Source organism: Neomonachus schauinslandi, chromosome 1, assembly GCF_002201575.2.
Source record: "Neomonachus schauinslandi chromosome 1, ASM220157v2, whole genome shotgun sequence".
NCBI classification, from domain to species: domain Eukaryota; kingdom Metazoa; phylum Chordata; class Mammalia; order Carnivora; family Phocidae; genus Neomonachus; species Neomonachus schauinslandi.
This window is the reverse complement of record NC_058403.1, coordinates 193,043,009-193,055,508: the sequence shown is the minus strand read 5'-3', so window position 1 is coordinate 193,055,508 and position 12,500 is coordinate 193,043,009. Positions and strand designations below refer to the sequence as shown.

General features: G+C 51.9%; 1 protein-coding gene across 3 annotated transcripts in view; it reads left to right on the top strand.

Annotated features, from left to right (window-relative positions):
- The window catches only part of CACNA1D (calcium voltage-gated channel subunit alpha1 D), a 297,870-nt gene that overhangs the window by 247,493 nt on the left and 37,877 nt on the right, over positions 1-12,500 (top strand). For 2 of the 3 annotated variants that reach the window (XM_044916841.1, XM_021694968.1), the window contains 3 exons: positions 4,074-4,157; positions 11,661-11,705; positions 12,107-12,235. In XM_044916841.1, coding sequence (XP_044772776.1) covers positions 4,074-4,157; positions 11,661-11,705; positions 12,107-12,235 — 258 coding nt within the window. The remainder of the gene's footprint in view (positions 1-4,073; positions 4,158-11,660; positions 11,706-12,106; positions 12,236-12,500) is intronic. The other variant, XM_044916847.1, reaches the window with a different exon arrangement.

Genomic DNA, 12,500 nt, shown 5'->3' with positions numbered 1-12,500 from the left:
ATGATCAATACTTCTTTGGATCTCTCCGTTAACTGCTGAGAGGCTGCTCGAGGTCACAGGCTGGGTCTCCTGCATCCCACACAATGCCTGCTCTGTGCTGGCCGCTCATTAAGGATGGGTGGAATGAAGAAAGGCATAAACGGATGAGCCTGTAGGTGCAGCCTCTTGACATGAGATGGTACGCAGGGTACTTTCTGTCACGGGATATTTGATCGGAGTAGAGTGGCCAAAGGTGAATGCTTTCCGGTAAGCCCCCACTTGACCTCTGGAAAGGCTTGTGCTAGTTAGAAAGCTGTCAGTTATGGTGTCTACAGAAATCTGGTACTGTGGGTCATCTCTTGGGTCCAGCACTGCCCAAATAGTCCCCGGCAGAAATTGCTGAGTGACCTGGCTGCCGTGGTAAACCCCAAAAGCGGGTGATTTGTGTGGGCTCCTTCAGATCTGCAGGTGAGAGGGACTCCAGGCAGCAAAAAGAACCCGGACTCGGGCTGCTTCTCTTGTTTCTGTTCCACACACGTTACCCCCCCGACACATTACCCCCTCCACACACACACACGTGTGCCACACCTGTGTGCTATATCCCGGCTGGAGTTCCAGCTCTGCTCCCAGGAGCCCACAGTCAGGAGCGACGTGGACACTGACAGACTCTCAGAGTTCTTGGAAGTCTTGAAAGTTCCTGGCCCTAATGCCCACATGAATCTGCTTTATGATTTAAAATTTCTGAGTCAGACATGTTTCTGAATAATAGAGATTATCACATGTGGCTGACTTGCTTGGTCTTTCCAAGCCAGTAGGACTGGACAAAAAATAAGAGTTGACTCTGGCTGAGTGCTAGGGACTGCTGGTTCCACTTGAGGGGCCCTGGCCTGGGCATTCAGTGTCAGGAGAACCTGTCATTTTTGTCCAAGAGAAGAGGGCACGGGGATGGGTCCTCTGCCAGAAGCCCTTTGTCTCATCTTCTGGTTGCCCAGACACTGTGGTGATGTTGGTGGGAAAAGGGTGGGGGACTGAGTCCTGCTCACTCGACAGTGATTTGATCACATAGGAGGCTACTAAACAGGGAATCAGATGTGGGGAGAAAGAGAGCCTGGCAATTTCTGCCTCTGCTGGCCCCCTGGCATAGCCACCTTGTCTGAGCTTGTGATTCCAGCCGCCTGCATCAGCTCGAGCCTCCCGTTGTCTGCATTAGGGGTAGGTACCTTCAGTCCAGGAGTCTCTAGGACTTGGGCACAATTTGTGAGTGTGCGGGATCTTCTGAAGAGAGTTGATGAGATTGCCAAAATGTTCCAGGACCCCAAATGGGAAGCCCCTATTGCACTGGTTTAAGGTGATTTCATGTACCACAGTGGCCAGAATGGGCCAGTTGGAGGATAGTGTGTAGGCCAGTGGGAATGATTCAGAGGTAAGTACTGATAATTCTGGAAAAGCAGGGGAGGAGCTGTTCAGGAATAAAGTCCAAAGTAGGTGTGCAGGTGGTGGCCTTGGCCTCAGGTGAAGAGCCTACTAGTGGGAGGAGTAGCATGTGGGGTACAGCTATGGGCGGGGGCTGGTCCTGTGCCCGGACAGCTGCTCTCCATACCCCGGAGGCCTGACTGTTACGGGCGCCCAGCTGTCTCAGTGAGGCATCGGCTCCTCTCTAGGGGAGATGGGAATGATCACCATACTGTCCTTAGCTTTGGAGATGCTCTTAAATCCAGGAAGGGAAGGCTCTGGTCCTCAGAGTAGCTTGTGGCACGGCTGCTGGTCAAATGCCTGTTTGTTACCTATTCACACAATGTAAATAAGGGTCCCCGGCACCTCCACAGCAGCGCTTAGCACTTGACCCAAGTGACTTTTGTGTTGGGAGGTCTTCTCTGTGAAGGAACCAGTGCGCTCCTTTGAGTCCAGGCGCAAGCTCTTTGTGTCCTGGCTGGCCAGCGTGACCAGCATGCTCAGTGGCTCTAGTCTAGCCCTCAGAGTGGCTGGCCTTGCCCCAGTCTGCCAGCCAAGAATCACGGAGCACTGGGAAGAAAAGCTAGAAGGTGCAAAATGTGGTGTTCATTAAGACTTGTCCTATCAGACTTGTGTACACAGGTCGGCAGGGTTGGTGGAGGCAGAGTCCGTTTGTTTCCTCTTTGGAGGCCTGAGATGAGGGGTCTGGGAGGATGCCAGTCAGTGAGGCAACGTGTGACAGAGGAGGGGAAGGGAGAGGTGAAGAGTGGGTGAGAGGTCATGGCAGATTGGGTGGGAAAATCTTACATCATTTAAGATGAAATTTTTAAAAGTCCAGGCCATCAATTAGTGTCATAGCTCCCCCATAATTGTATTTGGAGTGCGTGATCAACAGTAACTAGAACAAACAGCCCACTCCAGTTATTAGGATGGCCAGCACGTGCACACTTTCTCTTGTGTCATCGAAGGCTGGGGCTCTGCAGTGGCTTTCTTGGGGCCTGCATGTGATCACAAGTTGATGGGACCCGAAACTTCAAAGTACCGTCTGTTCTGGTTTTCTTTATCCTCACTAAGTGTACCCAGTTGTAACCATGCTTGGCCCCTTTTTATATATTTCAGACCTGGATTTTTTTTTTTTTTAATTTCCAAAACATGTTCTGACTTTTTGAAAAGACAGTTGATTTTCAGATAGAGTCATTGACCATGCAACCAGAAGCCTCTATGCGTAGTGCCCACCCCCACCCCTCTGAACAAGAGTTTCCAGAGGCTGTCAGGAGACAGCAGGCACGAATTTAGCCCCTACTGTGCTGAGCCCTCAAGAGCGCATACATAAAATGTATGCCACATAGATATACACGGATTTATAAGTCACAGGGACATCGTGCCTTCATGCTTGTTGCAAGATAGGATCTGGATGATGGTAGGATGCTAGGTCAGTGGAAGAAAGAGACATTGCAGTGTGTGGAGCAATGGGATCAAGGCTCTGGGGTAGATAGTGGGGCTAGTGGAGGAGGGGACGGAAGGATCAGCATGGTACTCATCCTCAGAGGGCTGTCAGTGGGTTAAAGCTGCAAAGACCCCAAATTCAGTGATGAGGACATGTGAGAGGCAGAGCAGAGATCAGGAGGATCTGAAAAGGTCCCTTCAAGGAGCTGGCATTTGGTCTGACCTTGAAGGAGGAAGTGGATTTGGGCAGAGTCTGTGTGGAGAGGGCTGGGATTGCTGTTGCAGCTGAGAGAGGGGGAAGAACCTGTTGGTGCTTCTGAGGGATGGCAAGGAGTCCTCCTAGCCTGGAGGGTGGAGAGAGAAGGGAGGAGAGCTGGGCTACAAGGAGGATTCTCTCGAGGCCAATGGGAGCCTTAGTGCATCATCACCCTTGACGGCGCTTTTCCCTTGTAAGACCTCTGTGGGCTCCCTACACAACCCCCTTCCCCACAGACTGCAGTGAATCCGCCCCCCCCCCCCCCCACCCCCCGCCCCGCAACTCTGTGCCCTGGACTGCGTGCCTCACTGTGCCTCTGTCCCAGTGAGGCCAAGGGCTCTGTGAGGACAGAGCACACCTTTCATAATCCTTGCACTGGTGAGGAGCCGGAGGAGTTACTGATTTGTTTTAAGAGCACAGAAAGAAGAACGTGTGAAAGGCTGGTCACAGTGCTCTTCAATTGGGAGAAGAGAAAAAACTTGGGGAAGGAGTAGGGGGAGGGCCTGCTGACTCTTCTGTGTAAAGGTTGCAAACTTAGAAGGGTCGCACACCCTCTTGTGACGGTTTGAAGTTGTGGCCCTAGTTGCACGGGCAGGGTTTTCAGAGGCCCCTACGCCCTGCACAAACTCCGCTTGGTCTGGGGCCGCTCGGGGCCATGGGTCTGCACGGCGCATGCGTGCGTGCGTGCGTGCGCGTGCGTGTGTGCGTGCGCTGTGCCTGCGTGCGTGTGCGTGCGTGCGCGCCCTCTCTCACACATGCAGGTGCACCCCAGCCTGTGTCCCTTTCCGCCCCTGGACGGTACTGTTGCCTCCCTTTGGCTCCCCCACCCCACCTGGTTGCCATGGGTACGGCGGGGCATCCGACATGTCCCCGTATGATCCGTGTGGCGTTTCCATTCCTACGTGCTCATAAACGTCTGCCCCCTGCCTGCTCTGTCCAGGGGTATTTTAGTGACGCCTGGAACACGTTTGACTCCCTCATCGTAATCGGCAGCATTATAGACGTGGCCCTCAGCGAAGCCGACGTGAGTATGCGCCCGCCGTGGCCACCCGCCTCGTGTCCTCTCTCTGTCTGCACATTCCGCTCCCCGCCCCGCACTGGCATCACCTGGACAAGTCACAGGCCCCAACCTCACTGGATCTAAAACCAGGAATTTCCTCACGAGAGCTGTGGACAAGAGGCTTGTGAGGGTCGAGCTTTATCCCAGGCCTTTGCAGACTCAGAGCACCTTTCGGAGGGCCGACTCGGGCGGCGTTTCCCGAGCCGCTGGTAGGCAGGGCAAGACAGGCGTCTCTCATTGTTTTTATTTGCTGTGTCAGCGGCAACACCCAAAGTGACGTACCTGTAACATGTTTGTTTTAGAGTGATTTTTTTTTCAAGTAGCCGGGTGGCATAATGCTAGAATGTTCCCTTTTTATAACACTGTCCTTTTCTTCTTTTTTCCTGTTGTGCTTCCTCTCCTCTGTGGCTTCTGAATGCTTGCCCTAACAGCACTATTTCACTGATGCATGGAACACTTTTGATGCCTTAATTGTTGTTGGTAGCGTCGTTGATATTGCTATAACTGAAGTGAATGTAAGTAGCAAACTTTGTGTCCTGTGACGTGATTGTTTCTGTTAAGTCTGACACTCAGGAGCCTAGAAACCGTATCCATGGGTCTCTCTACACTTAAGAAATCCGGGCATACATTTGTTCTAAAAGATGAAGAACATTTGGTAGCCTCCCCTCCCCCGCCCCACCTCCTTCCCCTGAAAGAGGGTGGAGAAGGAAATGTAGAATGGCCATTTTGGAACCAAACATTATTTTAAAAAAAGTTCTTATGAGCCTGTGAAGGGCCGGGAGTTAATTTATGTGAGAATGTGAACATTGGCACGCGCTAGCTGTGTGACCTCGGCCGGGTACCTGACTGCCCCGTGCCTCAGATTTTTCCAGCTGCAAAATGGAGTTCATAACATGTGCCCTGGTACCCACGATGGTTCTGTGAAGGGAAGGGGGGCGGGGCTTCACAGCCACGCCATGAACACGTGACTGCTGCAGACTTCGCCTGTATCATGTGCACCTGCCGAGTCTGACTAGTGACACTGGGGAGTACCCCCTGTCCTAGCTCACCAGATGATGGTGATCTCATGGACCAGGGGAAGGAGGGCTGAGTGTGTATGAGGACAGGGTGTCCATTCTCTTCTGTTGCACTTGATTGAGCCCTTTAATAAGGAAACAAGTGCAGTAGCAGTGTGGTAGGTGGAGTGACCCACCCTTCCAGAACCATCCTGAGAACCCTCCTTCAAAATTAAGAGGCTCCAGAAAGGGGAGCACTGCCTCCTGCCAGTAGTTCTTGGATCTAACCCATGCCTAAACCAGAAGGGCCTGAGGCAGGCACAAATGGCCCTGCTCACCTGGTCTGTCCCCAGTTTGTCACAAGTCTTAGTGGGTGTCCAGTGTGTGTGCCCCAGTTGTGTAGAGCCCGTGGCGGGGATGAATGGAGCATGGGGTGGGACTGCTGTGTGGTGTTGGCTTTCTGCTCCATGTGGCCAGCCCCGCCCTCCTCCCCCACCCCTGGCTGGGAAGGGGCCTCTCGCTCTGCCTGGCTGACATCTGCAGGGTTGTATGGCCTGTCCTGGTGTTCAGACAGCCTGTATCAAATAAGGATGGTGCAGTCCCTCTTTATACCACTGCTTTGGGGCTAAGCTAAGCCTAGATCACAGACCAGTGGGACGGCCACTGGCCCGGCACTCCTAAGGCCTGACAGTTCTGGTCTTGGTTCAAAACTGACTTGTTGGACCTGGGCCTCAGTTCCCCATGGATCAGCTGGGGCGAATGATATCTGCCCTCCCTGCTTCATAGGTGTGTCGGGGGAATAAAATGATGCAGATATTTGTGAAAATACTGGTTACAAAACTTAAAGTATTAGGGAGATAAAGGCTATTATCCAAGTGTAGATTTTCCACGGACTAACAAGTGAAATGGACTGTAAGGCACGTCCATGAGGGTGTGATGGATGCCTCACAACACCCCAATCCATGCCATGACAAGGGACTAAAGTGGTATTTTCCTAGACCCAGGAAGATACATCCCCCAACCTCCGTGAGCCCAGACTTAGGTAAATTCCACTTTATGTGAAGTATCCCATAACTGAGCTATAAAATTGTCATTCATAATGTGTAAATTATGTTTGGTTATAAAATAATCTAATGCTAATGGCAGAACAGCAGGACCCTAACTGGGCTGCCATGAGCTCTCTCCTGAGTTTATGACCAGACATTGCCTGCTTAACCATCTCCTGATGTAAAGCACTTACAACCTTTGTCAAAGTCTGCTTATGTGAAAATTCTGGCACAGACCCTTATGTAAGTCAGAGATGGTCTGTAATGGAAATGAAAATAGAATAAACTACAGTTTCAGCAGTTCTCCCTGGAGTGCTCCGTGCTGAAAGGGATGTGCAGGTGGTGGGCATAAATGCTGGGTTTCTGGGTACCAGGATGTGGCCGAGGTTTGTTCACTGAGCCAACAAGCCAGCTCTCCCAATGCCTCATCTCTCGCCCCCCGCTCCCCCCCGCTGGCTGGCAAGGTGTGGCGCTGGTGCCCTCGGTTGACAGCACGTGCCCAGCTTTCCAGCTGCCCCTCCATATGCTGGGGGCAGGAGCACACCGTGCCTGTCCCCTCTGGCCCCGCCTTGCTCATCAGTGTCGCAGACATATCCTTCTTCATGTGTCATCCGTCAGGAAAGCTGCAGTGGTACAAAAACGCACGCTGAACTTTCTAGTTAGCATTTGACTTTGGGGTGTCTGCACAAAACAGGCTTTCATTGGGCCCATTTCTGCCACTCAGTCAGACTTTCAAAATCACGCCGGTGACCATTCTTATACCATTTTCTAGTCAGTGACTTTTCCCCTGGTCAGATATAGCCCGAGACAAAAGCTCCCTCAGCTGGTGGCAAAACCAGCTGTCCGCCCTGGGCCGGTAGAACCCCTTGGGAGGTCTCAGCATTTCTGGGCTGGGCGGCAGTGCAGGGCAAATGCTCAAAGCCACCTTCTCATGTATTCAGTCTCTCAACACATGTGTCCTGGGCACGTACAGTTTGCAGGCTATGAGCACAAAGATGAAAGAGACTGGATGTCCTTAACTTCTGATGGTATAACTGTTAGTGGTGGAGCTGTCAATTCCTCCAGCCCCCTCTCCCACACATGCCAGGTTCCCCAGAGGAGCAACGCACATCCTATCCCTGGGCTGGCCTTACCCCCCAAGCTCCTGGGTTAGCTCAGCTTGAACACCCTTCGTCCATGTCGGCTGTTTTTAGCTACGATAAGTCATCATTTTTTGCAATATTTAACTTGCTGTGCTCTCTCCCCCAACCTCTGTTGATCTTTCTTTTCTGTTGCCTAATTGATTTTCATGTTGGTTTTATTTTTAGAAAATTGTAGCGGCAAGTATATATAAACATATATACGGTGATGTCGTTGTTAAAGCAAAAGTACTTTAAAGACTGTATACCTGTTTGTGGCTTCCCCACCTTTGGTTTTCACTGAGTTTCACAGGGTGTGCTATTTATGGGTTGTGGTCATCTAAATTGTTTCCCATCCCCTGGGTCCCAGTCTCCACCTGGGGTCTGGCCAGGGCCATCTTGGCCAGTCATGCTTGGCTGTGTGGCTTGCCAGCATTGTCTTCAAGAATGATTGATCTGGCCTACAAATGAGAAATCTAGCTTGCGTTTGTAGTTTGCAAAAACATTTTGGATGGCCCTTTCTGTTGTCCTGCTTGATGCCCCCTCAGCCCCCTCCTGCTGCCCCTGCCTATGTACCTCCCCCCCACCCCTTGCTCTGACCATGGTTTGATGGCTCTCACAGATTTGTCTTTATCACATCTGGTCATAACATCATCAAGCTGCTAAAATGTCAGATGATGACTGGCAGGCTCGCCTTTGCTCACCCTCGGATGCCTATTGGTGCCTCGAATGGTAAAATGACCCAGAACCCCACTTTCCCTAACCCAGGCAGTGGCTGTTGCCGGCACTGAGTCCTTTCCCACTATCATTATTGCTGGGGAGGCCAAATACTTGTGCAGAAGCTATGACTGCTTTGTTCTTACTTACTGAAGGCATGTGAAAAGTTAGTAAGGAGCTCCCTCCCAGGGACCCAGGAATTGTCCCTGACCTGGTGACCGACAGCTGTACTCAGCTTCTGGTTGTTCAGCCCTCCGTTCCAGGTGCCAGCCTTTTTCCGGGGACCAGGTCACTGATTTCTGGACATAGGCTCAGCATTCCCATATACAGAAGCCCTCTCTCCCAGAGTGTTATGTGCCAGGTCAGAAGTAGCCAGAGGGAGGCTCTCCCCCACTCCCACCTCCAAAGAGCAGGTTCTCCAGGATGTTCTGTGATGCTGGTTTGCTTCCTGTCTGGAGTGGAAAACCACGTCATCTAAGCCTTTCCGGGAAGAGATGGGGATTAATACAGCAAGTGCAGACTGGTCTCTTTGGTTGCACTTGGGAAGCTCAGGGATTGTTTGGCTCCAGTAGTTGCTGGGGGCTGACCCCAAACCTACATCTCAAGAGCCTGCCTGAGAACCCTATGTGAAGGGGCTGGAGGGTCATCAGGTGTGCCCCAGGATCTAAGGAGACTTCTGGACCCAGGGCACACAGTTGGGCCTCCTGGGGCTGAGGGCCATCTCCCTGTGGGGTTCCCAGCTGAAGACAGTGACCCTCAGGGTTGGAAGGAGCTGCTGAGCGCCTCCAGCCCAAGCCTGGAGATGGCACTGGAATCCTCTCTACTGAAGGCTGACCACACAGCCCTAGTGGCTGTCTTTGGAAAACTACCCAGGGAGTGAACCCTTTCCCAGTCTCAGCCTCTGAGGGCATTCTGTCATTGATCCCGAGATCACGCAGGGCATCAGCTCACCCATGTTCCAACCACAGCCTCCAAAGCCATCTGTGTTTCCAAGCCTCCTCCACCCACTGTGGGCAAGATGGGGATGCAGTTAACCTGTTTGCATCGTCTGGGTACTGAGCCCTCATCAACTCCAAAAGAACCCACTGCTTAGCTGTAACAGCCTGAGTGGGCTTTTCTAGGGGCTCCCCTCTGTATGGCCCATCCAGACCAAAAGGAATTTGTTGACGTGAGTGACCACCTGAAGATGTGCCCAGCTTTACCCTGGCTTAAGACTGGAGTTCCCTCGAGCAGCACCTTAGAATCACCTGGGAGCTTTTAAAACTCCCAAAGCTCTGGCACACCCCAGACCAAGGAGATAAGAATCCTTGGAGTGACACCCGGGCATCAGATTCTGCAAAAGAGCCAGCCCCAGGCAGTTGGAATGTGCAGTCCAGGATGAGAGCTGGCCTGCCCTTTGCATCTGGCTGGCATCTGTAGTTTGGGCAAAGCCATCTTCAGGGTCCTTCCAATTTGTAAGATATTTTGGCAACTTGCACCGTCCTCCAGTGCTGCCAGCAACATCCTCCCCCACGGCAGTGCTCCCTGCCCAGCATGGCACTGAGGGAAGGAGGAGGTGTCACAGGCTGCACTGGGGGTGCACGTGGCTTGCTGTGCTGTTTGTTCTGTCCTTCCTTTCTGCATGTTGTGCTGACGTGTCCCTCCACAAATGCTGTCTGGTTCTCCTCTTCATTTTTTTTTTTTTTAAGAATATCCAGGGTTTCAAGTTCATAGTCCAATATGTGTCATACTTCAAAGGTGTCAGTTGGAAAAGAGATGTGCACTTCAAACGTCAGTTTGGCCACTGACTTTACCACATTTTGAGGGAGGGGGCACTGAGAGGTCCATCAGACTTGGAATGAGATGGGGAGGACAAGCAGAAGGGGCTGGGGCCAGATCGTAGCCAGAGAGTGTCTTCCCTGACCAATAGCCCTCTTATTCTTGCAGGTCTAACACACAAGTTATGGACATCTCAAAAGTATCACCGTAGAGTGCTCTGTTTTAGGCACACCCTGGCCCCCTTGAGCATAGGCAGGCAGAGGCGGGCATGCACACACCCCCACATACTCACACACCCTCCCACTCCAGCTGCATGGGTGAGACCCAAAAGCCTCATGCACAAAGCCTTAGGGAGATTGGGAGACAGAACTTTAGAGCACTAATTCCTCCATTTGTTAAAGTCATAAGTTAAAACCATCATCTGTCCCTTTAAGATGTTCTTTGTCTTGAGGTGAGAGAAAAGAAGAGGAAAATAAAAGACAGTGACTGGGGCTTGGACCGTGCCATTAGAGGGTTCACCTTCTGAGCATCCTGGGTGAATCAGGGACCCCTTTGGAACCCTATCAGAACCAGTTAGTCCTGGGTTTGTCCTCACATTGCTGAATTTCACTTCTGATAGGATGTACCCCAACTCCTTCTTTTCCATGAATTTTATGTTTGGTCTCAGGAGGCAGCTGTTAATGAGAGTGAGAATTCAGAACGGAGCCCTTTCCCTGTATCCCCAGGGAGGAGAACCACTCAGATTAGTGCGCGCCATCTATGCGTGTGCATACATCCCTTAGCTGTGCAGACACGCCATGCAGTAGGCTCCCTAGAAACCCTGGGGACCACTCAGCAGTTCCAGGTCCCCAAGAACTGGCTCATTCCTCTGTCGGTTACCAGGTAGACTAGCTGCTTCAGTGGAGGGTACCCTCCTAAAGGGAACAGAGAGGCCGTCATTCCTTGTCTCTTGTTCAGCCCTTACTGTTTTGTTAGAGCTTGCTTACAACCTCTTTCCAGTTTCTTCAACACTGAATATCTAATAAGTGCCAGACTGCATGCTGGGCACTGAGTGAAGCAAGGTCCCTGCCTGAAGGGGAGGCAGGTGCCCAAAGGGTGATGAGTGGTGTGGTTCAGCCCCCTGTGACCTGAACTATAGGTGCCCAGCCAGACCCTGGATGAGGTGGAAGTGCAGAAACTCAGGGCAAGCTGGTCCTAAGCTGCTGCTGCCCAAGAGTCCCACGGGGCTGAGCGCTGTCTTCTCTGACAGCAGTCAGGGCTGTAGGCTGGGCACTGAAGGCTTCTGTGGGGAAACCAGCCCCTCTCCACTCACACTGACTTGGTTTGCCCACCTCCTCAGCAGCCCTTCCCAGGTATGTGGCTCAGGAGGCGTGTGGGGTGTAGGCAGGTACCACTCTGCCCCATTTGGTAGATTCCTCCTGTTCATCGGGATTAGGAGTGGCCTGCTGCAGGGCAGTTAGTTCCCCAGACCCACAATCCTGCCTCAGCAAAGAGAACTAGCCTGCCTGTGAGAAGCAGGGTCCCACTCTGCATGTCTGTCTTTGGGGACAACTGAGGTCTTGCAGCCTTCTCTTTTACTGGATGCCTGCCAACCTCACAGCATCATGTCCTGGGATGTGAATTAGAAAGTAGCATGTCTGAGCCTATGTCAAAGGCTGCCCACCCGCAAGTCCAGGTTCAGACAGAGCCCCTGGCATTTTCTCAGGGAGGGAACAGCCGTGTTGTCCTAAGACACCAACCAGAAGTTTTTAAAAAGTGGGGAGGGGCCCATCCTTCTGAACCACTGCTTCCTTTCTGTTCATTAATACATTGTCAATCTTTGATTTCTTAAAGCCAACTGAAAGTGAAAATGTCCCTGTCCCAACCGCCACACCCGGGGTAAGATCAGTGACGAGTCCCCCAGGGCTGGGCCTTTTCCTTGACCATGCTGAGTTTCCCACTAGTGTTTCTGTATTCTCCATGGTTGTCCTTCCAAAACAGTGTCTGCGGTGGTTTGCATTCATCATCAGTGTCCAGTACTCTTGACCAGCCCGGCGTTCTCCTCTTAACACACTTGACCACGTGGACATGCATGTGCTGTGTGGACGCAGTTTCCCAAGCCCTGTGTTGTTAGCATGTAACTCTTCCTTTCATATCATGCTTTCCAAGGTGAAAAGGCCCTAGAAACACATCTTCTGTTCTTACCTCTGTCACCTTTGTTTGCATCTGTTGCTGTTTTTCTGAAAGTGTTGCATGTTCTACTTTGCATTGGGTTTGACCTCTCCATGATAACCCTTCAGAACTCTGAAGAGAGCAATAGAATCTCCATCACCTTTTTCCGTCTTTTCCGAGTGATGCGGTTGGTGAAGCTTCTCAGCAGGGGGGAAGGCATCCGGACGTTGCTGTGGACTTTTATAAAGTCCTTTCAGGTAAGAGCCAGGCCGGGGGCTTCTCTGTTGCTCTTGGAGATCACATGTGAGCCAGTGAGTGTCCTCTGTTGTGGAGGATCTGGACTCCCTTCCACATGGCCACTGTGACCCCCTAGGTCAATAGAGGATGTGGAACATGGAGGCACCTGACCCAGCTGTCCTTGGTGAATCAGACAGGATTCTTGCTTAAAGGAAACAGAAGGCAGTAAGGACTTGCAGTTAAGGAGGGGTGTAATGTTTCTCAGATGGATAGGGATGGGGAGTC